At 57.0% G+C, this 27,217-nt stretch overlaps 4 protein-coding genes and 1 non-coding gene across 5 annotated transcripts; 1 reads left to right on the top strand and 4 right to left on the bottom strand.

Moving 5' to 3' along the window:
- On the bottom strand, positions 1 to 19,931 carry CAOG_01382 (midasin). Its single transcript, XM_004349852.2, has one exon. The coding sequence runs from the start codon at positions 19,756 to 19,758 to the stop codon at positions 181 to 183; it is 19,578 nt and encodes a 6,525-aa protein (XP_004349902.1). The 5' UTR covers positions 19,759 to 19,931; the 3' UTR covers positions 1 to 180.
- A 383-nt stretch (positions 19,932 to 20,314) lies between these two features.
- Positions 20,315 to 21,918, bottom strand: CAOG_01381 (Rab9a protein). Its single transcript, XM_004349851.2, has 2 exons — positions 21,901 to 21,918; positions 20,315 to 21,074 (listed from the first exon to the last, which is right to left on the bottom strand). The coding sequence occupies exon 2, from the start codon at positions 21,039 to 21,041 to the stop codon at positions 20,406 to 20,408; it is 636 nt and encodes a 211-aa protein (XP_004349901.1). The 5' UTR covers positions 21,042 to 21,074; positions 21,901 to 21,918; the 3' UTR covers positions 20,315 to 20,405.
- Positions 21,919 to 22,104: 186 nt separating this feature from the next.
- CAOG_01380 (hsp70-like protein) lies at positions 22,105 to 24,764 on the bottom strand. The gene is made up of 2 exons (XM_004349850.2): positions 24,538 to 24,764; positions 22,105 to 24,031 (listed from the first exon to the last, which is right to left on the bottom strand). Exons 1-2 carry the CDS (start codon positions 24,663 to 24,665, stop codon positions 22,192 to 22,194), a joined length of 1,968 nt encoding a protein of 655 aa, XP_004349900.1. The 5' UTR covers positions 24,666 to 24,764; the 3' UTR covers positions 22,105 to 22,191.
- Positions 24,765 to 25,075: 311 nt separating this feature from the next.
- On the top strand, positions 25,076 to 25,147 carry CAOG_09336. The gene has a single exon. It is a non-coding gene; the product is annotated as a tRNA-Gln (tRNA).
- An 803-nt stretch (positions 25,148 to 25,950) lies between these two features.
- CAOG_01379 (hypothetical protein) lies at positions 25,951 to 27,143 on the bottom strand. The gene is made up of 2 exons (XM_004349849.2): positions 26,923 to 27,143; positions 25,951 to 26,527 (listed from the first exon to the last, which is right to left on the bottom strand). Exons 1-2 carry the CDS (start codon positions 27,124 to 27,126, stop codon positions 26,036 to 26,038), a joined length of 696 nt encoding a protein of 231 aa, XP_004349899.2. The 5' UTR covers positions 27,127 to 27,143; the 3' UTR covers positions 25,951 to 26,035.
- Between the last annotated feature and the right edge of the window lie 74 nt (positions 27,144 to 27,217).

Below are 27,217 nucleotides of genomic sequence, written 5' to 3'. Positions count from 1 at the left end.
TCAGTGTGCTAATACTGCATTGATATACACGAACAAACAAAAAAACACAAACAAACAAATGAAAACATGGGATTTCAAGACATCACAGGTAAAAGTACAACAACAAACAAACAACAACAAAACAACACGAAAATACAAACATCAATAAAAGTACAAGATTCAAAATAAGGGCAGACATTCTCAAGAACTGTTCCGCATGTTGATCAACTCAAACCATTGTCGAAGGGCATCAGACAAAATGGTGGGAAGCGCATTAATGTCGCGAAGAGCCACGTAATACGGGAAGGGGAACGAGTCCATGTACGAGACCATGCGGACACCTCCGCCAACTTGGAACTCTGGCGTTTCGCGCATCAAAATGGAGTGGTCCTGGTTGGCATTGGCATCCATGATGATAAACACGAGCAAAATGTTGGCTTCGGCTGCCTGTCGCACCAGTTTGCGAACCAGCTGCTTGTCTTGCGACAAGACACCGTCGGAAATGATAAACTGCAGCTGATTGCACTCGACGGCAGAGCCAGAAGAGCCTCCCATGCTGGTGGAGCGCTTGGCCTGCGCGAGCAGCTCGACGGAGGTCTCCATCAAACGGCGGAAGTTGGAACCCTCACCCTTGAACGTAAACTGGTGGATAATGTCCGCGCCAGCAGTGTCTGTGAACGGTGCGTCGAACGGGTGCAGGAGCGTGACCTTGTCGCTAAACTTGAGCACGCCCAGTTCGCCGATTTCAAGCTTGGTGAGCGCCTTGGAAATGACTGCAAGTGCCTCGAAGGCCATCTCTGCAGAGTGCTTGTCGTCCATCGACTTGGAGTCGTCGATCGAGAGCAAGACTTGGTACTCGCGCTTGCTGGGCTTGGTGCGACGGAGCCAAATCTTGTCCTTCTTGAACTGACTGGCAATGTAGGGAATAATCTTCTTCATGTTGAGCCGCTTGCCGGTGCGGTAGTCGCCCTTGAGCTTGGTGGCCAAGCTTGGGGCCATGACCAGGCGCAACTGCTCGCAGAGTTCCTGCGACAAGGGTGCAGTGAGCGACTCGAGGCGCTGCCAAAACTCTTGGCCGCGCTGCGCGAGCTCGGGATCGTTGCGCCAGCGCATCAATTCGTCCTCCAGCGCCGCGCGCATCTCAGCAATCTGCTCGGGGTCGACCACGGGCTGATCCGTAAAGAGTTGCGCCTCCAGATCGTCGCCCTCGTCATCGGCGTCCTGTTGGTCCGGAGCAGTAACGACCTCGCCCCAGCCGCGCTCGTCTTCGACGGCGCCCTCGCCGTCGTCGTTTTCAGCAGCAGTACCGGGCTTGGCTTCATCGAGCTGTGGGTTGGCGCCTTGGCCGCGTTGCTGCTGGCGCTGCTTTTGACTCGGCTTGGCGGAGCGCTCGGGCTTGCTTGCGCTCGTCGAATCCTGAGCGGCGGAGGTTGGTGATGCCGCGGGGTCGTCATCCACGTCCATCGGCTCGGGCTGGTTGGCGTCGTCCTTGAGCTCGTTCTCAGACTTGATGTTGTCGTCGTCGTCGTCGTCCGACAAGTCACGGGCATCAGGTTGAGCAGCCGATTGCTGGGACTCGGTGGCGGCAGCAAGCGCTTGCATGTCGCGGCTCGAAGCTCGCTCGTTCTTGCCAACAAACTCGTACGCTTCGCCAGCAAGTTGGGCATCGCTGTCGTCGGGCTCGCCATCGTCTCCAGCGGTCTGGTCCTCGGCCTCGGTCTCGGCATCGTCGTCATGAAGATCCATGGAATCGGCAGCTGCATCGTCAACATCAGCATCCTGCTGCTTGAGCAGCTTGAGACGGTCTTTCCAGGCCTTGAGCAAGTCGCCGAGCTGACGGTTGGGATTGACCTCGTTGCGCTTCTTGTACTGCTGCTGCTGGCGGGTCTGCTCTGCCTGATGGCGTTGCCACTCGCCATCAGCCGAAGCGTCTTGTTGAGCACTGGAGGAGGAGCTGCTTTTTTCTGGCTGTTGCCCGTCTTCCTCGACATCGTCTTGGGCCATATCGGAAGACTCGGACTGCGGTTGCTTCTTGCTGGTCGAGGCAGACGGGTCTTCCTCTTCCTGCTCGGCATCCTCGCCACGCTTGTCGTCCGATCCACCAGCCGACTTGGACTGCGTGGCAGAGGGCTGGGACGAACGCGTGCCGCGTTGCTGCTTTTGCTGCTTTTGCTGGTTGCGCTGGTCGTTGCCATGGTTGGCATCGGGTTGCGTCATGGAGCTCGTCGCAGTCGATCCCTGATCCGAAGAGTTCCGGTTGTTGAACGAACGATCGGCGCTCGCATTGCTCTGCGGCTCGTCGACGTCCATGTCAGTGGCCTGGTCTTGCTCTTGTGGGGCATCGGCAAACTCGTCAGCATCGCCAAGGTCGTCTTGATGCGTGCGCTCGCCCTCGTCGTCGCCAGCAGGCTCCTGCTCGTCGGTTGCATCTTCGCCTGTCGTTTGCTTTTGCGCATCAGCGTCGGCTGGATTCTCGCCGTCGGCGCCTTCGTCTGGCTGGTCATCGTCCAACCCGCCAGTGGGCATGGGCTCTTCGCCGCCGCCGCCGCCATCCTCGTCGTCGCCGTCCAAGTTCATGTTTTCAGGCAGCTCGTCGCCTTCTTCTTCTTGGTCGGCGCCTTCGCCTTGGCCTTCGCCACCTTCGCCTTCTTCCTGGCCATCTTCGGTGCCGTACTGTTGCTCTTGGAGGCGCTTGGCAGCGTCGGGGTCGGCATCGCGCTCGTCGTCATGGTCGTCGCCGTCCTCCTCCTCCTCCTCGGAGCCGTCTTCGCCATCTTCAGAGCCTTCTTCAGGGGCGCCAGCGTCTTCGTCCTCCATAAACTTGGACTGCTTCTCAACCTGAATGCCGTGGTTTTCCTCGTATCGGTCCTCGGTATCCTCGTTGATCGGATGGTCCTCGCCGGCTTGGTCCTCTTCGTCCTCGCCCGATGGCTGTTGGGGCTGCTTCTTGTCGGCCTGGGATTTCTTGTCCTCCTTTTGCGACTTTTGCTGCTGATCCTTCTTGTCGGGCTTGCTTGAGCTGCTCGGATCAGACTTGGCGGCCAGCTCGGATTCCTGGTTGCCGTCCTGCATCGAAGCGCCTCGCTCAACTTTGTCATCCTTGCCGCCGGTTGGGTCGTTGTCCTCGTCATCAGAGTCTTCGCCCCACATTTTCTCGTCAACAACGTCAGCCTTGCTCTGGTCGAGATCGCCCATCTGCTCGTCAAGCTTGTCAGTGTCGTCCTGCTCGTCTTGCTCGCCGTCGTCGTCCTGCTGCTCGTCGTTGTCGCCTTCGGGCATGTCGTACAGCTCGGCATCAAAGTCATCATCCATTTCAAGGCCAGTGTCCTTTTCCTTCTTGTCGAGAGGCTCCTTGGACGCGTCGCGCTTGTCATCCTGCTTGGTTCCGAGCACTTGATCTTCGGATTCGATCTGATCGCTGACATCATTCTGGCCTTCGCCTTCACCGATGCCAGTGCCGTCAGCAAGGAACTTGCTACCGCTGGCAGGGTCGCCGTCGCCTTCGCCTTCGCCACCCTCCTTGGAGTTGTCTGCTGGAGTGCAGAAACCCTTTGTGGTGAGATCGAGCGTCAGGTTGACCAGAACGTGCTCCAGTTTGCACAGAGACTTGTGGAAGACAACGGCTTGGGTAAGCACGCCATCCATGACGCCAACAAGCTGAGACACGAGAAGAACCACCTGCAAGAAGCGAGCCTCGAGCATGGCATGCTCGTTTTCAGCAGTTGCTGCACTAGAAGCGCTGGCGACCAGGGACGCCACACGAACCAGGCGCGTCGTCAAAAGAGCAAGATCCACACCTTCCAGTGCTTCCCGGAAGTGGTGGCTGGCGTGCATCAAGTGGCCAGGCTCCAGCTCGGCCGGGCTGTCGTGGTCGTCCTCGCCCTCTTCGTCCGCATAGTGGGTGGTGGTGGAAGAGGCTTCCGCGTCTGGCGCTGCTGCAGCTTGAGTTGACGAGGATGCAGACTCGGCCTGCGCAGTGCGAGCGTGTTGGTGCAAGGCATCCACACTTGTCTTGATGCGTTGAGTTGCAACCAAGGCGTGTCGGGCCAGCTCGTCCATCTGCGCTTCGAGGTCAGAGTGGGAAGCTGGAGCAAGTGCCGGCAGCTGGGTGGTCGTTGCAGCAGTGACAGCTTGAACGAGAGACTGGCATGCGTTTTCCAGCGTCTGGCCAATTTGTGTGGGGACGAGCAGGTGTTGCAAGCGGGAGACCAGCGCAGGAATCGCGCTCACCAAGCTCTTGCCGGTGAGAACTGCCGCAGAGACCGTGCCAGGCAGCGGCAGCTGCAAGAGAACCTGGCGATACGAGGCTCCTGCAATCGCGGCTTGTCGCAGTGGCTCAAACGCAGACAAGCACGAGCGCAGAGTCGTGAGCGTGGACACGAGAATCTGGCGAACGCTTGCAAGCGCAGCCTGAATTTCTTGCATCTCACTGGGCGAGCGCGCCAGCGACGTTGGCAGCGCAAATCGCAGCAGCAGCTGTACGTTGTCAACCTGATTGAGCATGTTGCCCGCGGCTGCCAGGAGAGACATGAGCACAAGCGCATCGTGGCGATCAGAGCGCTGCACGTCCAACGCGAGCGGTGCAGCATTGTCAGCGGCTTCAGCTGGTTGGAAGACGGCACAGGAGGCAAACATGTGCAGCAGATCGTGGAGCGCGCTTCGCTCCGACCAGACACGAGTGAGCATGCGTTTGTCGCTCGCAATCACCGAGAGCAAGTGCTCAACAAAACCGCTCGAGCGCTGCAGGGCATCCATCGGAATGTCGCGGGCCTCCGGCTTGAGCAAGGCCTGACGGAGAACATCGGCACGCACCACCAGCAGCGCAAAGTACTCGTCGCTGCGACGCAGCATGCTGTAGAGGCCGGCATTTGCGCCAACAGTGGCAACGGCGCCATCACCAGAGGCCAAAGTGGTCATGGCGACTTGGGCAAACGCAGGGGCAGCCATGAGCGATTCCAGGCTTGTATCTGCCGTCGCGGCGTTCATGGCGCCACGGGCGGACAGACCAACGAGGCGGAGATGGCGCAGCAGCGCGGCGAGTGCCTTGCCCTTGAGCTGCCGCTGGTGTTTCACAGCCTTCGACTCGAGCTCTTTGATGCGCTCTTTGTCGGTAATCGGCGGCGGGACATAGACCCACTCGCGGAACTCTTTGGCACGCGCGATAATCTCCACAGCAAACTCGTCCACGGCGACAATATGCTCAATGACCGAGCCCGGAGACCGGGTCGCTGTTCTGCTAACAATCTCGAAAATATCACGCGAGGCAATCTTGGAGAGTCGTGCGCTCAATGCGGGGATGCGGGCAAGCAGATTTCCATCAGTGTTGCCACTGGTGTTCGTTCCGGCATCGCCAGCTTGGTCGACGACAACCATCATCACGTCGTCCGACGTCGATTGAAGCGCCGCACGTGCCTCGAGGGCATGGATGCGAGCAGTCACGGGCGCGACCGCCTCGGCAAACCGCGTCTTGAGCTGTTGCGGCACCCAGCTCTCGAGCTCATTCGCAATCAGTGACTGATCACCTGCCGCAGCAGCAGCATGGCCAGCAGCACCGCGAGTGCGTTTGGCGGCCAATTTACGTGCAACCTTGCTGATGTGCGCACCAACCACGTTGGCTGCGTCAGTGATTTCGCGAGCGGCGGAGAGACTGGAGAGGCCTGCCTGCAAGATGGACGCTGCGGGAGTCGTCAGTGCATCCTGATATCGCTTGCTGAATTTGTGCAGGGCTCGGTGAGACTTTTCGGCACTCTCCTTGACTGCCCAGTAGTTGACATCCTTCCAACGAGCAATCTTGGTAAAGTTGTCAAGCTCTTCGACGACAGGACGGCGCAACTTGTCGAGCTCATCCACCACCGAGGGCACAAACTGAACGTAAACCAAGAACGATTGCAAGAGCGCGTCGCGCAGCGCATGCAGCGGTGTGCGTTGCTTGTCCGCAGCGCCAAAGGTCATGCTGCACATGGTGGACACGTGACAGTAGAAGGCGTGGAGCATGCGCACACGGACGGCAAAGTCACCCAGGCAGGAAGCCTTGATCAAGTCCTGCAGAGTCGTCTGCGCTTGACGCACAAGCGCAAATCCGTCGATCGGAGCAGAGGCCTTGTCAGCGCTGTCATCATTGTCATGGTCGTCGTCGTCGTCTTCATCGGCTTTGGACTCAGAGTCCGCAGGGACGGTCGTTTGTGGCAACGATGTGGACGAAGCCGATGCGATAGTCGCGACCAATGCGTACAGATGCAACCAGAACGCGCCAAGAACCTTGTTTTGAACGTCGCGCTCCTTTGCACGCAGCGCGAGAGGCCACGCTTTGAGTTCCAACTGGCGCCAACGCAGAATGAGCTGCGTCAGCCGATCAATCTGCGAGGAGAGCGAGACGTGCCTGGCAGCGACCTTCTCCCACTCGTGCGCTTTGGTGAAGAGAATTTCAAGACCATTCAAGATTCGCATCAAGGGCGAGGTGATTGGGAAGGACAGGACACGAGTGGCCACAGCCAGCAGGTGCTGCAAAATGGGATGATCGGGCCACATGCGAAGCAAGTCAGTGGTGCGCTTGATGAAGGCGTTGAGCACCTCGATCGCATGTTGAACCTCAATCACATTGGGGTCGCGATAAATGTCGTAGGTGGCCGACGCAAACACGTCAGAAGCGGCGGCTGCACGCTTGGTCCAACCGCCACGCGCCTTCTTGTGCACATCGGTGCTTGAAAAGTCAGCGACCAGCTCGCGCAAAAGATCGTCCGACATGTACTCGCCAGAGCTGGCTGCATCCAACGGAGAAAGACCACGCATCAGAGCTTGGTCGGAAGAGTTGGAGAGCTGCAATCGCATGATGGCACTGGCGAGGACGTGCGCTGACGAGGCATCCGCATCGGTGCGACCTCCGTCGTTTTGTTGATGAGACAGCATTTGCATGACGTGACTCAACGAGCGATAGCGCTCCTCGAACAGACGAATGCGGCTGGCATCGTGGCGAGCATGGACAGGAGCCACCATGTCGCTTTCCACGTTGAGCAGCGAGTGCGGGGTGCAGGCTTCAAACAGCTCTCGGTGGCATCGCGCCACGGCGAGCAGGGCTGCAGGCGGCAAGACGTCGCGTTCGAGCTGTGCAACGCGAATCGCCTCGGCGGAGGGCGCTTTGGTCGGCTGGGCTGGGTTGTTTTGGACAACGGGGACGGACGGTTCGATGGGAGCAAACTCATCCGAGTCGACCATGTGGGCAAAGTCCGAGCCGAAATCGGGGAAGAGTGCACGGAACTCGCGCTCGCGCTCTTCCTCGTCCATGCGCTTTGCGCCGTCGCCAATCACAATGCTGGCAAAGCGGTAAAGACTCGACTCGACCTTGGCAAGCTCTTTGGCAGCGTCACGGTGAACGCGCCACGCACGCGAATGTTCGTCCACGAGCTCGTGCAGGAATGCAAGGGTTTGGGGGTCCACAGCTCGGGCGCTTTCAGTGTGAACCACGAGATGCGCCAAGCCGACCGAGAGCGCTGCGAGACGCAGCTGCTGGTACTCTGGTTTCGCGCTGTGCAAATGGTGCAAGGCAATGCAACGACGGACAGTGTGGCGCGCCTCATGCAGAAGGATCGAGTGCGGAGCAGTGGCGTCGTCCGTGGCAGGATCGAGCTCGGATGGGAGCGCGATGGCGAGCGCCTGAGGCGGGAATGCAGACCACGCTCGGACGAGCTGCGTTTCGATCTCGACGTTGGCAATCGCTGTCGCAGCGACATGCGCGAGACGACGAACGCCGTCCGTCACAAGAAACACTGCAGCACACATGGGCAAAACCACGTCGCTGTACAAGGGGTAGCGCTCACGCGAACGTGAAACAAAGCTAGTGCAGTTGCTCTGCCACGCAATTTCCTGGCTCTGGAGTTGCTGCAACCGACCGACGAGCAGCTTCTTGTCGTGGTGAGAAGCACCGCCAGCGGTGGCAGCAGCGGTTGCCAGCTGCTCGAATCCGCCAACCATGGCGTGCACGCGAGCACCCTCAAGCATGGTAGAGGCAAACTGCTGCCACTCGGCGACGAGGCTGGCAAATCCCGGCACCTCGGGGCGCAACACTACATTCTGGGACAGCTCGTCGGAACGCCGCACCTCAAGCTCAACCTGGCTGGTCAGGTCGGAAATGCGCGGCGAAGACGAGTTGCCAGTGCGCAAGAGCTCCAGATCGGAATGAACTTGTCGCTCAACAGTCAGAAGAGCCATGTCAAGCCGGGAATGCTCGAGCTTGACGGCGGCTTTGACGGCAGGATCGACCGGGGCACGCGGCACAAGTAACGCCAACCGAAGCGAGCCGAGCAAGAGCGATGCTTTTGCATTGGACACTTCGTGAAGCGTCTGGTGGTGTTGGTTGTCGCTTGGCAAAGTGGCCGGCGCAGACTGGAGCGCGTTGGAAAGTGCGTGGGCCAACGGCAGCAAAAGTGACTCAAAGTGCTCTGACACGGAGACTGGGAGTTGCGCAAGCGTAAGCTGCTCAATCACAGCACGGAGAACATCTGGCGCAGTCGACGTATCGAGCGTGATCTGTTGCAATAGCAGCAGAGCCGACGCGACATGCGCTGGCTCCGCGCTGGCCACACTGTAAGGAGCAAGTGTGTTGCACAAGAGGGCGCAAAGCGACAAGGTCTCCGGCAGCAAGTGGTCAACACGGACGTCAGCGTCCGAAGCCAGGTGACGCTCGAGTTGACGGAGTTGATCGATTTTGCTCGGCGCGCTCTGCAACGCGACACCATGCAAGCTTTGGAGCATGGGAGCCACGTGAGCGGTTTGCAAAGACTGGTGCAGACGCGGGCTGCCGCTGGATGCCAAGCAGGCAGTTGAAAGTTTGGCCACGTTCTCAACCCGAGTCGCAAAAGGAAGCGTCGCTTGGTTGCCCTGTTGCAGCGCAGAAGTCTCGGCACCCAATTGCTCGACAATGGATCTGAAGTCAATAAACGACAGATCGTTGCTTGTGTTGGCCACGAGACGAGCATGGTGCGACACGAGCAGCGCATCCCGCGCCGCTTCAAACGAACTGGCAAAGGCATCCAGCAGAGCTCGACGCTGGTCGTGAGAACGGGGCTTGGACGGATTCGGGATTGCTGCTAGAGTCGCATTTTGCCACAACAGCACTTGAACGGTGGCAACGTCGGCTGGAGCACGAGGAGTCATTCGCAGAGAGTAGTCTTTAAACTTTTCCAGCAGTTCCAGCGAATGTCGGCACTTGTGCTCGACCAAGTCCATGTCGATGTTGGTTGCACGGCACATGACGGACGCGACCTGGGCAGCTTGGATTGCCTGTTGCTCGAGCACCAAGGCACGATGGTCACAAAGCGGCCAAAGATCCACTTTGGCGACCAAGTCTCGGAGCAGTCGTTGATGGTCTTCGTCAGACACTGCCGCCGAGTCTGCCTGCTCGTCTTCGGCGGATGACTCCATCGCCATGCCCGACGATTCGACGTTCGACACAGCAGCAGCAACCGCAGACCGACCCTTTTGCTGCGCTTGGACGTTGGCAACCAAGCGCTCCACCGATGCAAGCAAGAGCTCGCTGCGCGAATGGTCGTTGGCTTGGTACATGGCGCTGACGTGTGCGACAGTCGCACCCGCTTCAGCCAGCATGCTGCGCTGCTCGGCGCCAGCAGCAAGTGGAGTCACTTGCAGAGCCGAGAGGTCGCCGACCCACCCAGAAACCTCCACCAGTCGTGAGAAAGACTCTGACGCTTCCAGCAACGCCGAGGAGCCGTGGCTGCTTCGAAGGGACTTTTGCGAGCCAGTGACCAAGCTGTCGTGGGAAGACACTAGTGGCACAGCAAGTTCGCTGGAAAGCCGTCCAACCTCCGCGGACACGTGTGCTGCGCGCTTGGAACGGAATGCCGCAGGATGACCGCCACGCTTCCAGAGTGCTGAAATGGGAGACTGCGTGTCAGAGAGCTGCAATGCAGCGCCCAGCTTGTCCAGGAGCAGTTGTAACTTGGCTTCAGTCTGCGCTGACTCGCGGAAGGATTGCAGACTTTCGTGCAGTGGGAATTGAATCAGCTGTCGCAAGCACTTTTGCAGCCAACGCCACTCCAGCAAGAGCGTCGAAATGTCGGGGTGCGGGAACTGCGACAACGAGCGTCGAAGATGGTACATGCAGGGGCGGAGACGCGACTCGAGCAGTCCAGCAACTTGACGCAGGTCGAGGAGTGCTTGCGCCGGAAGTGACGTCTGACCAACAGCGAGAGCAGTGCCGAAAGACTGGAACATTTCGGTGAGATACTGCTCAACAGTGTCCAAAAACGGTGCCACGAGTTGCAGCGCCGTGTATGTTACAGCGCCAGTATAACGACCCTGGCCAGCATCATAGCCTTGCAAAAGTCGGCGTGACTGCTCGAGCAGGCTGATGCCGTCAAACCCATCGTTGCTGGAAGCGACGGTGGACGATGTACGATGCTTGTCCACAGTGGCATCCCAGCAATAGCGCAAGTATACTTGCAGCAGTTGACGGCAAGCTTCATCAAACAACACGGCTTGCTTGTCGGCCTCGGACGGCTGCTCGGCAGGAAGATCGCTTCGCGTCATGCGACGAGCAGCAATAGCCAACGGAACAGACGGAGAGCGTGTGGGCACAAGCGCGGCGTGAGACGCAGCCAAAAGAAGCATTGTATTTCCACCCCATGCAGTGGAGGCCACCAATGGAGCAAGTTGCGCTGCGAGAGAATCGCGGAATGCCCAAAATCCTTGGCAGATGGGGTGGTTGAGAACCAACGTAGCTGCGCCTACAGCTGCGTCGATAGCTGCGACTGTTTGTTCGCACCAAGAAGCCAGCCGTGCGTGGTAGAGCTGTAGAATCGAGCAGACGTTGGACACGAGTTCAATGGTTTCGCGCAACACGCCGAGCCAAAGCATCCGGGCGCGGCGGGCACTCGGGCTGATGCCTTCAAGCAATGCGAGCAGTCGAGCGTGGAATGTGACAAAGAATTCCGCGTCGTCTGATGACAGCGCTGCGGCGATGCTGGCGGCAGCTTGATTCATGGTCATTCGCTCGGAGGGCAGCAAAGAGAGCACTCGCGTCCGCTGAGCTGGAGTAAACGTATGCAGCAGTGCGTGGATTTGACGGATGGTCTGATCGAGTGGCTTGGTCGAGGACTGAATGGCCAAGAGCAAAAGCGCCGCCAAGCGACGGTGCAAGTCGACAAAGGCATGAGCACCGTCCACGGCCGCTCCAGTCAAGGAAGAGTGGGCCAACCGGCCTTGACCAGACATGGTTGGCGACAATGTCGTGGCAGAAAGCCCAGAGCAGACGCTCGCTCCAACAAGTCCCGAGCCGCCAAGCAGACGTTGCTTGAGCTGCCGGTAGCGCGCAAGCTGCCCTGGAATGGCGGCAACAGCACGCCCGTAGACGTCGTCGACAACAGCGGACAGCAACTCGCGGACGTCGGACAACCCAATGCTCAAAGCGTGGTGCACGCGACGTGCGACAGTGGGCAGAGCCAAGGGCGAAACAGCGCCCCGCAGAGTATCGACCAGCGCTTTGGAGGCAGGAAGAGACCCTGCGCCGCCATTGTTCAGGTCGTTGGCGGGTTGGTCAAAGTGCAGCAGCGCGCGATGGAACGACACCAAGGCCTCCTCCAGCTGGACACCCAAGTGCAGTCCGACGGAAGCCATCATGGCAGCGGCGTCGGCAGAGGACAGGGCCTCGTCCAGCAGCACAATTTCCACACCTCGGTTGCGCATGGCACGAGAAATCTCGCCGTGCTTGGGGTCCATGGTGAGGAAGAGACGGAAATTGGGGTGGGGACGGATGACCTCTGCGCCGGCGTCATTGTTGTCGTTGCAGCCGCGTTCGGAAACGACGAGCACGCCGTTCGTTTCGAGGAGCGGGTTGAGGCGATCGAGAACGGACGGATTGCAAAAGTTGACATTGTCAATGACAACCCAATGGCCATTTCGCAGGGCTTGGACAAGAAGACCATCAATCCACTCAAATCGGCCACTCAGATTGGCTTGCTCCAGAGTGCGCACGGTCGCGAGTGTCTGGCGGACCTCTGCAAGAGGGATGGGTGCGCAGCCAAATTCCATCATCGCGGCCTCGATCAGATTGAGACAAGCGGACAGCGCCTCGTACAATGGCTCGGATGGAGCGCTGCTGTTTGCCGCCTCGTTCGCAGTGTTGGCTTGCTGCTGTTGAGCCCGGAGCGCAGCCAAACGAGTGATGCAGCTGTCCCAGGCGCCAGAGATGCGTTGAAGCGTGGAGGCAAGGGCCTCGAGGCCCACCACATCCGTCTCTGGGACGGAAGCTTGGAAGAGCACGAGTCGCTGCATGGCCACCTGGACGGTTTGGGCAATGGCATCAACCAGATGTTGACGCTGGGGCGCAATGTCGACTTGCTCAAACCCACCGAGGAGCTCCATGGTATCGACGGACGAGTTCATGGAGAACTGGTGCAGCGGGTGACCCGTGGCAGCAGCGAGCCATCGAATGCAGCTGGACTTGCCGACAGACGCCCCGCCACAGACGATCGACATCCATCCATGCTTGACACAGGTCATCAGTGCACTCAGTGGTCGCAGAAAACCGGTCAACGGGAGCGGGAAGTGCTCGAGCGTGCGATCGACTGGGCGAGCGGCGTGGTTGGCGGCCGCGAGCGCCGAAACAGTTGTCGGCGTTGCCTCGTCCGTGGCAATGGAGACGCGCTCAAGTGCAACGTGGCCCAGAGTGATGGAGTCTGGCCAGAGCTGCAGCTCCGGGTTCATCGTCAGGGCATTCGCAGCTGCGGTCGTGATTGCTGCCCAATCCACTGGATGGCCGGATGCCTCGGATTCGGCTGTTGTTGCATCAAGCGTAGACGAAGAGGCAGCGAGTGGCTGCGCAAAAACGGCGCAAAACAGTTCGGTAGCCTTCACGCGATCGTCCTGAGAACGGAAGCGCTGCAGGTACATGACGTCGAAAAAGACGGCCGGATTCCATGCTCCGTCCGCCTGGTGGGCAAGCATCAGCTCGCACCAACGGAAGACATCGCGCAAATTGAACTCCCAGGGAGCGCCGAGTCGGCCAAAGGACCGCGCCACCATGGTCTCGTGGTGCAACCGCGAGTTGAACTCAATCATCTTCTTGAGCACGGACGACGGGATGGCCTCGTGGAAACGCATAGCGATAAACTCGAGATCGGCGTCGGTGAGAGGCTCGACGTAGACTTGGGTGAATCGATTGAGGAAGGACTTGGGCAATCCTTTGCGGCCACCGCCTTGCTGCAGGGGGTTTTGGCAGGCAAAGACTCGGAAGGACGGCGCGCATGCAAACGAGCGGTCGAGCTCGGGAATGTAGACGGTTGCGCGATGGTCCAAGCATGCATTCAGACCTTCGAGAACAGCTTGCGAGGCAAGATTGAGCTCGTCCAGCAACACCCATTTGCCCTGCTTCATGGCTTGCAAAAAAACGCCATCGCGCCACGCAAACTCGCCGCCCGCGCCATCTTCCACGGGCAAGTCCGAGCCAAACAAGTCCATGACATCGGTCTGTTCGGAAAGGTTGATGCGCTCCACGGCATTGCCAGAAAGCGCGGCCAGCGCAACAATCAGACTAGTTTTGCCCACGCCGGGACTGCCTTCGAGCAAAACTGGGCGCGACAGTTGCAGCGCTCGGAGCACGCGAATCAAGTTGCGGCGGGTGGTGGCGGCATGAACGGTAAAGTTTGCCTTCTGTGGCTCGCCGGCAAGCGGAATGTAGAAGGGATCGACGCCGAACGTCGTGGTGGCGGCAGGTGCTTGCTGGGACGCGGGCTCGTCGTCGACCAGGCTGCTGCTGTTGCCATCGCCGACATTCAGAATCATGCGCGTTGCAGCAGATTGGGCGGCACTCGGACCGAGGTTTGCAGGCGCTTGCGACAGCAGGAAGCGAACGGCAGCGTCCTTGGCGGCAGAAGAGTTTGGCGTAGCAATGGCGCCAGTGCCGATGGCATCGATAAACACCATGGACGCGCCGTGCACAAAGAACTGGAAGGCAACGGCGCGCTCGCTGGCTTCGGTCAGCATTGCAGAAGCGCCGTTCAGGGATTGCACGACGTGGCGAACGGTCATTGTGTTGATAAAGCGAACCCACGACAACAAGTCACGCAAACTAACGACAGAGCGATTGTGCTGCGAACGGAACCAGTCCACAAAGTCAAGCATCAGGGTTGGCAGCCCCAGAGAATGCAGGGCAGCAATCGCTTGCTCGAGATGGGAGCGCACTGCGCCCTCCAGATGCTCCTGTTGAGCAAAGGCACCTGCCCAGATCTGGAGCTCCGACTGCGCTTGATGGAGAGCGTCGGGCAGCGTGAGCAGACTTGACTGAAGAATGTTGCTCAAGTCCTCGCGATCGTTGACGTGGGGGACCCAGATTTCAGTGAAACGGTTGCGCAACGCAGGCGAGAGTTCCTTCTTGCCGAAATCGCCACCGGGATTCATGGTGGCGGCAATGCGGAAGCCGTCGTGCGCGACCAGTTCCTCGACGTCCAGGTCGGAAGCAGCAGTACCTTGCTCGTTTCCTCCGGTGGTGCGGTCACTCGAGTTGTTGCCGCCCACTTTTTCGGCCAGCACGAGCAGACGTCCTGGTTCGAGGACACTGTTCAAGCGCTCGAGAACAGAGTCGTCTGCAAGTGAAATTTCGTCCAAGAGGAACATGTCTCCGCTGCGCATGGCCGTAACAAGCGGACCATCACTCCACGCAAACAGGGCGCGGTACTCGGGAATCAGCTGCATGATGCTCTGGACCTCTGCAGTGTCGGATGGCACCTGGAGGGTCTCAAACCATTGGACTAGCTCGGCACAGGACGCAGGGGGTTGGGTCACTGCGTCAGCAGATGCCCCAGCAGCAGCAGCTGATGTGGCATAGTACGCTGCCAGCAACTGGTGCAGCGTGGCGGTCACTTGCTCCTTGCCACGGACGGGTCGCAAGGAACCAATAAAGTCGGACGTTTCGGTGTGTTGATGGCAGTTGACAATGTGCAAGCGAGACCGCAGAATGCCAGCAAACACTTGCAGGATGGTTGTCTTGCCTGTGCCCGTGTCGCCAACAAGCAGAATCGGCTCCTTGTTCCGCAAACAGCGTTCGACAAGAACAAACAAGCGGCGCATGGCACGAGTCCAAACCAGGGCTCGGAACTCGAGAAGCGGATCATCTGCTGCGTCAGCGTCTGTGGTGCTCTCAGCCTGCAGCCTGGCAATCATGTCGTGGAAGAGCGCCGAGCCGTACAGATCGTCTTCAGAGACAAAAGCGCTCGCGTTACCGCGCTTGGTGGTTGTATTGTGGTGTGAGCGCGGAGCGGCACAAGAGTACAAGCGCTCCAAATCGATGGTCACGTTCAAGTGGCGTTGCAAGACAGTCTTGACCAGCTCCTTCTCGTCTTGCTTGCGGACGCGCTCGGCGAGAATCATGTAACCATCCTCGGCTAACTGCTGATAGCCGTTCGGGTGGCGGTTTGCCCAGCGAAAGAGATCACGAAGGGTGATAAAGCCCTGCTTGCCCGCAAAAACGTTCGTCCCTTGGCGCTGCTTTTGGAGATCGCGCAGGATGGCCACCAGTTTGGTGCAGTAGGATGGCGGGATGGCGCAGCGGGAAGACAGAATGGTCTCCAGCTCCGTGTCGGGAATGTCGTCAAAGTGCAGTTCCACAAAACGGTTGCGGAAGGCACGAGAGAGTGCCTTGCGACCACCATAGAGACCCGGAGGATTTTGGGTGGCAAAGAGCATAAAGTGCGGGTGGGGCCGAACGGTTTCTTGCGTCTCGGTGAGATAGAGCTCGCGATTGTCGTCAAGAAGGCGGTTGAGAGCCTCGAGCACATCCGAGGGCGCCAAGTTGAGCTCGTCCAAGACAATCCAGTAGCCCTTGCGCACAGCCTCCACAAGGACACCTTCGTGGAAGCGGAGCTGGCCATTCTCGTCGGAGACATAGCTGCCGAGATACTCTTGCAAATCAGTGTGCTCGTGGTTGTTGATGCGGACAAATCGGTGGCCCGTCAACATGGCCAGGTATTCGACCATACTGGTCTTGCCACTCGAGGTTGGGCCTTGGATGAGCACGGGGTGCCGACGGGTCGTGGCAATGCGGGCAAGGCAGCGCAGATTATCGCGAATGGAAGGAGTGATAATGTAGGGCAACGGACCAGTGGGCAGGGGCTCTGTGCCGCGTTCAACCCAAAACCCTTCCACCAAAACATGCGACCCGAGCGGAGTGGGCTCTGCGGGGACGCGCGTGAACGCGGCCACGGCTGTGGTGGACGCTGTCGCGGACGAGTACGACGAGGGCAAGCCAGAGGCGGCTTGGCCAGCGCCCAGTGCGCCAGTGACGAATGCCCGCTCAATGAGCGCGTGCACGGCAAGGAAGCTGGTGCGGCCGAGTTGAGTCAAAAAGCTCATGCAAAAGCCCTCGTACAAGGAGCGCTGCAAGCCATAAATGGGCAGAACGGACTTGGCGTGCTCCAGCGCTCGGCACAGCGTGCGCAAGCTAAAGTGTGGTCGCTGAGCAGAGCCATCCGCCAGCGTGGCCGCCGTCTCTCGGCGGACGGAGAGGTAAAAGGCGACCGTGTCGTCAATCAGCTTGGGAGAAATGGAGGGAATGGACTTCAGGTAGCTGCCGACCACGGTGGTCAGGTCCTCCTTGTCGGTGACATCGTCGACGTAGAGTTCGGTAAAGCGGTTGCGGAAGCCCGGAGGCAAGTCGCGCTTGCCAACGTCGGTGGCTGGGTTCATGCAGGCAAACAAGCGAAAGTTGGGATGGCGCGGGATGGGCTCGAGATCGCCTCGCTCCGTCAGGGTGAGGCTGCCGTGCTCGCCATCAAGCAGACCATTGAGACACTCGAGTGTTTCAGGATTGGCCAGGTTGATCTCATCGAGGAGCACCCATTGACCCGAGCGCACAGCCTCAGCCAGCGTGCCTTCCACAAAGTCAAAAGCAAAGCTGCCTTGACGAAGTTGCTCTCGCTGCTTTTCAAACTTGGTCACGGCATGGGTGAATGCAGTCCACTGAGTGCGAAGCTGAGGGGTGAAGATGCGTGCAGGCAGAGCGATATCGCTGGTGCCGGACTCGCGGTCGCCATTCTCCTTGTCCATCTTTGCTTGTGCCATTTGGACGGCGCTGGAAAGAAGACTGAGGAGCTTGTCCCAGTCTTTGGCCGCAAACACTGCAGAAACCTTGGCAATAAACTTGGCGTTTGCTTTGCGCGAGAAGGTTTGCGGGAAGATCAGGTCAAACTGCTCCTTGAGCGGGGCACAGAGCACATGCACATCGACGGGCTTGAAGCCACCCAGTAAATCGGATGAATCGCTCTGCTGACTCATGTTGAGCACAGACAGACGTTGCCCAAGCTGCTCGGAGAGGAACTGAACAACGGAGGTTTTGCCAGTACCCGTCTCGCCCGAGAGGAGGACGGGTTCGTTTGCAGACACGCACGACGCAATGCTTTCGAGAAGCTTGAGCGCATGGCGCGTAAAGGCAAAGCGTGACGTTGCATAAAAGGTCTGCTGCGCGCCCGGCACAGGGGGCAGCACGGGAAGCAAGGCGCGCCCGACCGAAAACACTGCGGCTGTTTGCTGGACGGCGGGTTTGAACGACTCGACATAGTACTTGACACTCTCTTTCGAGAGGCCGATGGCAGTGCCAACAGCTCGGAGAAGTGCGAGTCGGCGATCGGGATTGGCAGTCATGAGACAAAAGCAATCGACTGCTTCACTAAAAATCTCCTCGCGTGACAAGGTGAGTTGCGCCTCTGACTTGCGCGCTTGCAGGGCCGACAAGCGAGTGCACCACTTCATCAAGTCGCGCAACGAAAGCGGGCGAGAGGATGAGGATGAGGGTAACGCGGTGACGCCAGCAGCACTCGCGCTTGACGAGCTCGCTGGTCGCACAACCATGGTGACGTACACGTCCATGAGCGTGTCGAGAATGTACTGCAAGGCAGGAAACTTGATGGACAAGACGGAGCGAAGCTCCTCCGTGCCGAGTGGAAGACAGCGAACCTTGCTCCAAAGCGCATCGCCCATTGCTGTCGAGGTCCTGCCGGAACTGCTAGCTAGGAGTGTGTCGTCGTCGTGGTCGTCCGTAGCGGGGTCGGCAGACACGGCCGTTGTTGCGCTCGGCGTGGCGGTAGTACGGGTGGCAAAGAGTTGGAATCCAGGAGCAGCGGCAAGCACCTCGCCACGCCCAGGAATGAACAGCTGACGCTTTTCAAGCAGCGGAATGAGGACCGAAAGCACATCGAGCGGAGCCAGGTTGATGTCTTCAATCACAAGCCACCGACCTTGTTCCACCGCCTGTGCCAACGCGCCTGGCTGCCATCGGAACTCACCAGGTGTTTCGGTGCACATGTACGTGCCCAGCAGAGTTTTGCTGTCTGCTTGATCGCCCAGGTGGATTCGAATCAAGTCGCACTCGCGCGTGCGGCCGGTGAGCTCGGCCAAGCGGGTGATGACGGCCGTTTTGCCGCAACCAATGGGGCCCTCGAGGAGAACTGGGACGCGTTGTGATACTGCAAGGGCGACAGTGCGAAGGTTTCGCGCGGTTGTGCGCGTCGCAACAAGCGTTGTGTTGGCTGATGAAGAGTGAGAGGCTGGGTCGGTTGTTGTTGTTGTGTCGAGCAACCGAGCTGATGGCAAGTCCTCGCTCTCGGCAGGCGAGTTTCGTCGCAAAATGATGGAGCAAATGTCAACAAGGGAGGATGAGAGATGTGCTCCAGTGACGAGCAGCTGTAATGGGGCAGAAGTTGACGACGAGGAGGACGATGATGAGGAAGAGTGGGCCACAGCAGACGCTGCCGTGTTGACCGCCGCCTGGTCGATGGCGCACAGTTCTGCATCGTGCAAGTGCGTTTGCAGCAAGAGCTGTGTGCCAAGGTCGTCCGAGGGGAAGGCAAGCGCGAGGTCATCGTGCGAGGCAATCAGCGCATTGATGCAGGTCGCGTGAAACAGCGTCTCTGGATGCCTGCTTGTCAGCAAGCCAAACACTGGGCTCCAGTCCCAGAGATTTCGGAATGCCGACGCATCGAATCGCAGAAAGCGGTGGGCGGCTGCCAGCAACGCACACAAATCAGCAGCAGCAGCAGCAGCATCATTCTCATTCTGCTCGGCGTCACTCGGGGATGAGCCTGCGTGCAATAGTCGCACAAAGTACGACGGTGCAGTGCGGTAGTAGTCGAGCACGGCGGGCAACAGCGATGGCTGGAGCATCAGCAGCTGGCTGAACGCAATGCCCGTCTGCTCGTGCCTGCTCCATGGCGAGAGCCTCCGCGCACCCGAGCCAGCCAGGGCATCTGCTGCAGCAGACGGCATCATCATCATCATGAATGTGCGTGTGGACGCAGCTGCGCGCTCGACCAAGTCCACGAGGACTGGCCGGAAGTGCTGCGCGATCAGCAGCGTGCACGACGGCAACAGCAGCAGCGCCACGAGCGCGTTGAGCACGTCCTTGACAATGTGAACCGGCGTGACACCATCATCGTTGGATTGCTTGCTGGTGTGACTGCTCTTCTGTGCGCTCGCTGCGTCCGTCCGGCGCGACTGTTGCACTGTGCGCCATGTGTTGACTGCGGTGGTCAAGGTCGCGATCGCCGCGTCGAGCTCGGCTTGGCGAGGATGCACTGCAGCGGCATTGGCCATCATCGCGACGTCGCCCGACATTGCCTGGTGATGACGATGATGGCGAGTGCTTGCATCAGCAGGACGAGTGGAAGTGGTAGTGGAGGCCAGATTGGCTGGAGTTGAGGTTAGGTGGGCGAGAATCGCTTCCACGCCAGGCAGCGCGTCAAACGCAAACCGAGCAGCGCCGTCGACATGCAGCGCCATAGTGTTGCTTTTTTGGATTCTATCGTTGAGTGCTGTGCTTGAGTCGGCTTCGTTGGTCCGGTTGGTTGGTTTGCTTTGTCGAGGACTTCGGTTCAGTGGAAAAGTCAATGGAAAAGTCAATGGAAACAGTCCACGTGTGGCTGAAGCCCAAAAACGCAAAGCAGAGACCAAAGAGTATAAGAAAAGAGAAATGAATGACAGGATATCAGACTGGAAGGGGGGAAATGGATGTTGGCTTTGTGTGAACGGAATGATCCAAGAGCAATAGTAATAGTAATAGTGGTGGGGGATTGAGGGCAGACAGAGAAAACGGCGGGCTGAAACAACTGAGACGAGCGAGCTCATCGAGCTCATCGACACAAACACAGATACTCTGACGAGCTGGAGCTCGAAGCGCAGAAGAAGGATGGAAAAAAAAAAACAGGCAAAAGATCTCCAGATGGCAAAGGGAGAGAGAGCAGCGAGAAAATGAGTAAAGAAAAGAAAAGGCGCGAAACCAAACTGAAACTGCAACACAGAGGAACAACAGGGAAAAAAAAAAAAAAAAAAAAAAAAACCTCGTATTTAGGCAAAAATCAAGCAAGACAAACGAAAACAGAAAATGTACGACCCAAGACTTGGGTGCGAGGGAGCTCAAAAATGCGCAATTACAAGCAGCAGGTTCGCTTCCCGGGCGTCTCGGCGAGATTCACAGAATTCGAGTAGTCGGTCGCCACAGGGCCGTCCGATTTGGGCACTTGTTGGGCAGCGGCGAGGAAGGCCTGCTCGACCTTGATGGCCTCCTTGGCACTGGTCTCGAAATAAGCAAGACCGCCGTTGGCCTTGCACCATGCCTCGGCGTCTTCAGAGCGGACTTGACGTGCCCGCACGTCAATCTTATTGCCGACAACCACAAAGGGGAAGTGTTCTGGGTCGGCGACGTCTGCATAGTAGAGAAACTCCTTCTTCCACATTGTCAGGTTTCGGAAGCTCTGTTCGTCGTCAATGCCAAACACCAAGAGACAGCAGTCGGCTCCCCGGTAGAAGGGCGTCCGCAAGCTCTTAAATCGCTCCTGGCCAGCCGTGTCCCAGATTTGCAGCGTGTACGACTCGTTGTTCAGCGCGACCACCTTGTTGAGAAACTCGACGCCAATCGTGTGAAATGACTGCGCGTCAAACTCGTTATTCACAAAGCGGTTCATCAGCGACGATTTGCCAACGCCGCCGTCGCCTAATATGACGACTTTTAGCAGCACGGATTTCGCTGCGCCAGATCCAGCTGCTCCTAGTGCTGCTGCGGCCATTGTTTTTTTCACGATTCGCTTGTGTAAGGAGCTCTATCGGACACACACACAAAACAAGCAAAAAAATCAGACATTCAATGCACAATGAGATAAACAACAACAACTGGACATACATCACCAGAGATAATGCAAGAAGAACAAGATGAAAGAGGAAGAGCAGCACGGCCTTTCTCTCTCTCTCTCTCTCTCTCTCTCTCTCTCTCTCTCTCTCTCTCTCTCTCTCTCTCTCTCTCTCTCTCTCTCTCTCTCTCTCTCTCTCTCTCTCTCTCTCTCTCTTTCTCTCTCTCTCTCCTCCCCCTCCCTCTCTTCGCAATGGTTCTCCCGCGTCTCTCTCAGGGAGGGGTCACTACTGTCATTTTGTGGGCGTCGTCGTCGTCGTCGTCGTGGTCTGGACTTGAAGCAACTCGTGCTCTTCTGTTTGCTCGTTTCACCCCTTTTCTTTCATTACGAGCGAGTCGCGGTCGCTGGAGGGAAAGTCCGCAGCTCGTAAGCAAGTAATCCACGCTTGTCGGTTTTGTCACTTGCTCAGAGTCACACCAAAGCGGCAGAAAACAAGAAAGCAAAAAAAAAAAAAAAAAAACGAAGCCAACTTATTTGAAAAAAAAATCAAATAAAAAACGTTCAACAATTGCATGGGAATGGATGAGGAAAAGGAAGACCTTGGTGTTGTGCAATGCTGCGATTGCAGAGATGAGAGTAGGATGAATTGTAGTGTGAGACCCCCCTTGGGTGGAAGCGTGGGTGGAAGCAGACCACAAAGAGCGAGACCAGAAGCGCAGTTTGGCTGGACAGTGTGTCTTCTTTTATTTTTCTTTTCTTTTTTTTCAATTTAATGAATCTGAGTCTCGCTTCTTGTTACCTGTGCAGCAAAAAAACACGAATGAAGTGGAATCAACACGAATGAAGTGGAATCAGGATGCGACGAGTTTGATGATGAAATGAATAGATTTGAGAAAACAAGGAGGATGAGAGGAGTGGGAGCACAAGTACAGTTAGTTGCCCCAAAACTAAACGTCCTCCTGCGCGCATCCTCATCCTACACGATCAATACTGGAACGCTGGGTCATTGTAATTGTAATTTATTGACTTTTTGTGATTTCTAGTAAATGGAAGAAGAGAAACAAAAAAAGCAGCAGCAGCATTTTTTTGTTTAGAACTCGTCGTGACCCTCGTCGTCGCCAGAGGGAGCGCCACCGGCACCGCCCTGGTAGAGCTTGGAAACGATGGGCTGGACAATCTTCTCAAAGGCAGCCTTCTTTTCCTTGAGCTCCTCGGTGGTGGCCTCGGCGCCGGACTGGTCGAGCCAGGCGATCGTCTCGTCGACGGCGGTGGTGATGGTCTCCTTGTCCTCCTCGTCGAGCTTGCCGCCGAGCTTGTCCTCGTCCTTGATTTGGTTGCGCAGGTTGTAGGCGTAGCTCTCGAGCTCGTTCTTGGCGTCAACACGCTCCTTGACCTTCTTGTCCTGGTCGGCAAAGCGCTCGGCGTCGTTGACCATGCGCTCAATCTCCTCGGGGGTCAGACGGTTTTGGTCGTTGGTGATGGTGATCTTCTCAGACTTGCCAGTGCCCTTGTCCTCGGCCGAGACGCGGAGAATGCCGTTGGCGTCAATCTCAAAGGTGACCTCGATTTGGGGAACGCCGCGGGCTGCTGGGGGAATGCCAGTCAGATCGAACTTGCCGAGGGTGTGGCAGTCCTTGGTGAGGGAGCGCTCGCCCTCAAAGACCTGGATGGTGACGGTGGGCTGGTTGTCGGCGGCGGTGGAGAAGATTTGGGACTTCTTGGTGGGGATGACAGAGTTGCGGGGGATGAGCTTGGTCATGACGCCGCCAACAGTCTCAATACCGAGGGTCAGGGGGTTGACGTCGAGAAGAACAAGGTCGCCAGTGGATTCCTCGCCACCGAGAACGCCAGCCTGGACGGCGGCGCCATACGCGACGGCTTCGTCGGGGTTGATGCCGCGGTTGGGCTCCTTGCCGTTGAAAAAGTCCTTGACGAGCTGCTGGACCTTGGGGATGCGAGTGGAGCCACCGACCAGGACAATTTCGTCAATCTCCTCCTTGCGGAGGCCAGAGTCTTCCAAGACCTTCTTGACGGGGGCAAGGGTCGAGCGGAAGAGGTCGGCGTTCAGCTCCTCAAACTTGGCGCGGGTGAGCGTCTCGGAAAAGTCCTCGCCGTCAAAGAAGGCCTCGATTTCGAGGCGGGCAGAGTGCTGCGAGGAGAGGGCGCGCTTGGCCTTCTCGGCCTCACGACGAAGCTTTTGGACGGCGCGAACGTCGCTGGAAATGTCCTTGCCCTTCTTCTCCTTGTACTGGCGCATAAAGTGTTGCATGATGCGTTGGTCAAAGTCCTGGCCACCAAGGTGAGTGTCACCGTTGGTCGCAACGACCTCAAAGACGCCGTTGTCGATGGTCAGGAGCGAAACGTCGAACGTGCCACCACCGAGATCAAACACGAGAATGTTCTTCTCGCCGTCGTTCTTGTCGAGACCGTATGCGATGGCAGCGGCCGTGGGCTCGTTGATGATGCGGAGGACGGTGAGACCAGCGATCGTGCCGGCGTCCTTGGTGGCCTGACGCTGGGCGTCGTTAAAGTAGGCGGGCACAGTGACGACGGCGTGGGTGACCTTGTGGCCGAGGTAGGCCTCAGCCGTCTCCTTCATCTTGAGCAAAATCATGGCAGACACCTCCTCGGGCGAGAGAACCTTGTCGCCGGCGCTGGTGGCCACCTTGATGTAGGGCTTGGCGTTCTTGTTGACAACCTTGAAGGGCCAGAGCTTGATGTCGGCCTGGATGGACTTTTCGTTAAACTCGCGGCCGATGAGGCGCTTGGCGTCGAAAATGGTGTTGAAGGGGTTGGCCGTCAGTTGGTTCTTGGCGGCGTCGCCAATGAGGCGCTCGCCGTCGTCAGTGAATGCGACATACGAGGGGGTGATGCGGTTGCCTTGGTCGTTGGGGATGATTTCAACGCGGCCGTTCTTGAACACGCCGACGCTGTGAAGGAGAAGGTGAAGAGAAAGTGAAGGAAAACGGAAATAGAAAATGGAAAAACAAAGTGAGTCGAAACTTCGAGAAGAACTGTGGAACAAAGTACAGCAAAAGCAAAAGCAAAAGCAAAGCAGAGTGCCGGGACTCGCGTGACGAGAAGCAAGAAGCAAGTGGAAGGAAGGCAATAGAAACGCGCAGGGGACGGAACAGTTGCATCGGATGAGGTGGCACGACGACGGACACGGCAGAAACAGAAAAAAAAAAAAAAAAAAAAAAAAGAGATCGCGAGACACCTCTTCTTTGCGCTTCTGCGGGAAAATGTATGTGCTCGGCAAATGCAAGGTCGCCAAGCATGGAGAACGCAATGAACTCTTGTTGTTGGCTGCAAATGCACGAGCTCTGAACGCCTCGCCGTCGCGCCACGTCACTCGCCGAACAGTGAACGAGAAAATAGAAAAGAAAAAAAAAAAAGCACGCTTCCCACAAAAAAAAAAAAAAAAAAAAAAACTTACCAGCTGTAAGTGGTGCCGAGATCGATGCCGATGACGGTGCCGTATTCGCGCTGCTTGGTCTCATCAGCGTTGACGAGCGCAAGAGTGAGCGCAACGAGTGCGAGCGACGCAAGGTACGCAACACGCATTTATTAGAAATGAAAAGAAAAAGAAAAAAAAAGAAAAAAATAAGAGAACTGAGGTTGTGCTTGATTTGGAACGCGTCGTCTTTTTCAACTGTTTACAACGTGCGTCAATCTGATTGGTCCACGCGAAAAGCCTTTCAATTTATGTGATTTTGTTCTCTTTTTTTTTTTTTTCTTTTGCAGCCAGCTCAGCGCCGTTTGCCAGGTCAGCTCCCGAACAGCAACTGCTACTGAATTGAAGCAAGATTCATCCAAAAAAAATTAAAAATCAAAAAAACAAAGGGGCACCAAATCCAAAGGGGCAACCATCAGAAAAACTCAGCGCCAAAGATTTGTTCTGCATTTTCGGGGCCATGTTTCTTGTACGTATGGCCTTTGCCCCACCTCGACCCTCATCCAAATAGGAGCACCTTCCCGGTGTCGTCCAGCGGTGAGGACGCTTGACTTTGAATCAAGAGACCCCGGTTCGATCCCGGGCACTGGGTAAATTTTTTTGTCGCATTTTTGCTGTTTTTTTTTTTTTTTTTTTTATTGGTTGGGGTCTGCTCAGATCATCGGAGCATGCCCGTTTTCTTGACAACAACCGTGTGTGTATTGCAAGGCGCGAGGCAGTGTATTGGAGAGCTGTTTTCCTTTTTCCCCTTTTTGCGTTGCCAACACAGATTGACAATCCGAGTTCAAATCCCTCGATTCAGCCGCGCTGTAGCACGAGCACACGCTGGGTCAACCTGCCGCTATGGTGCAAACATGTGTAATTTATGTTTTTGCATGTGCTCGTTGTTTTTGGGTGCTTTGATGCCGGTGCTTGCGTGTGACTAGTGTGTGAGAATTTTAGACACCTCGCAAGTCCATGTACCGGTCAGCCTGGTTTGCCATACTTTGAGAGAATATTGAATGCAATGTGACTTTATGTTTTATAGCGTCAGATGTGTGGCTGGACAGACATTGAGCTGTGATCGAGACTGGCATGGTTATGTAAATTTAGTTTTGAGCGGATCCTTGCTTGAAGAATTCGCCTCGCCTGCGAACTCAGGTACGAGGGATGACATCCGTACTATGGCATGCCCCGGTCACTAAACACACCACAAGCATCAATATCATTGGAATGAACCGTTGAAACAGTGCATTCCAATGCAACGGCAGCAACTAAAGCAACCTTCAAGCAGCTTTTCGGCTTCTACCTGAGTTCACGAAGCAAGAAACACATGCATAGCGCTGCTTTACTGTTGAGACAACTGAGGTAGATGGGGGGGGGGTTGAAAATCTCACAGGTTTCAAAAATGATCAATGGATATCAAACTACTGTCTTGAAATCAACAAAATGCACAAACACCACATCTACACAAACACACTACACAAACACTCTCCCACACCTAAATACCACCCTTCTTTGTGCTGCCAAACAACTGGCGCACGAAAAACACTTGCACGACGGATGTTGCGACGAGAACGAGACACTCAATCAGGCTAAAGTAAAAGACTCGGTGGTTGTTATCCTCGGCCGTGTGCATGTGACGCGCTTCGCGGTGCCGGAATTGTGTTTGCAACCTGGTAATTTCGTGCAAGTTGTTTCGGACGGTTTGGAGCGACGCCTGCATGCTGTCGAGGGAAGCGGCGTCCTGCGCGCTGGCCTCCGCAGAGGTCAGCTTGGCCCACTGCTGGGTCGGAGCGCCCACAATAATCTCGAAAAAGACACCCTTCTCGGCCATCGTGCTAAACTTGTTCGAGAAGCAGATCTTGGTTGTTCCCTTGAAGTCTGGGTTTTGCGCGTACTTGCCCTGGTTGACCTTGCTCTCGCTCATGATTTCGACTCCGTTGTCCCGGTGCCATGAGAAATCGACATCCAGGGCACCTCCCGAGAATACCTGACATTGTGGATGAGCATTTTTTTGGCGAAACGACACACAAAGGGTGAGCGAGTTGACAATGTAGCGTCAATCCCAACTCAAACCACTCCAAAGACAGCTCCACCACAAACGCGCAACCGTCGCACAACATTGTTTCATATCAAAAGCTCCAATCACAATGAACGCGTTGATGAACATTGATGGGAGCGCGAGGTGATCAGTAAGACGGCTTATCCCTGGTCAATCCTACAGAATCTGCACTGTAGCATCAGGTCATGTCTGCTCCGCTGCTCACACACTGGGTGCCGAGCATTGCTGCGCCTTTTGCGAGAATGGCTGCAATCACGCAGCACGACTGCAGCAAGAACGAGAGGCGACAGGAAACGAGTGGGAAGAACACAACAAGAACTCACTTGGAAGGAGACTTTGGCTGGAACGCGTTGCTCGACATCGACAAAGACACAAAACTCAGTGCCAGGTGCAATGATTGTGGAGAGCGACGACGTGTCTGCTGCAGCAAAGGCGGGCGATGAGGGGTGCGAGAACAGCAACGGCGCTGCAACCATCAGCACGGCCAGCACGGCGAATGTGCGTTGCATCCGCATCATCATCATCATCGTGAACTAAAAAGGCAAAGAGAGGACTGACCGAGTGTTTAATTTGGTCTGAGATAGATCACGATGGCGACACCAAGTGTAAAAGATGTTG

This window comes from Capsaspora owczarzaki, assembly GCF_000151315.2.
Source record: "Capsaspora owczarzaki ATCC 30864 unplaced genomic scaffold supercont2.2, whole genome shotgun sequence".
Taxonomy (NCBI): domain Eukaryota; class Filasterea; order Ministeriida; family Capsasporidae; genus Capsaspora; species Capsaspora owczarzaki.
The sequence above is the reverse complement of the archived record's forward strand: the minus strand, read 5'-3'. Positions and strand labels throughout refer to the sequence as shown.

Bases quoted from the DNA above. Each gene is read 5' to 3' on its own strand.
- CAOG_01381 (XM_004349851.2), bottom strand. From the start codon at position 21,041: ATGGCCGCAGCAGCACTAGGAGCAGCTGGATCTGGCGCAGCGAAATCC.
- CAOG_01380 (XM_004349850.2), bottom strand. From the start codon at position 24,665: ATGCGTGTTGCGTACCTTGCGTCGCTCGCACTCGTTGCGCTCACTCTT. The intron at 24,032-24,537 runs GTAAGTTTTTTT...TCTCCTTCACAG, and splicing joins CTCGGCACCACTTACAGCTG to CGTCGGCGTGTTCAAGAACG.
- CAOG_01382 (XM_004349852.2), bottom strand. From the start codon at position 19,758: ATGGCGCTGCATGTCGACGGCGCTGCTCGGTTTGCGTTTGACGCGCTG.
- CAOG_01379 (XM_004349849.2), bottom strand. From the start codon at position 27,126: ATGATGATGATGATGCGGATGCAACGCACATTCGCCGTGCTGGCCGTG. The intron at 26,528-26,922 runs GTGAGTTCTTGT...CCACAATGTCAG, and splicing joins CAGCCAAAGTCTCCTTCCAA to GTATTCTCGGGAGGTGCCCT.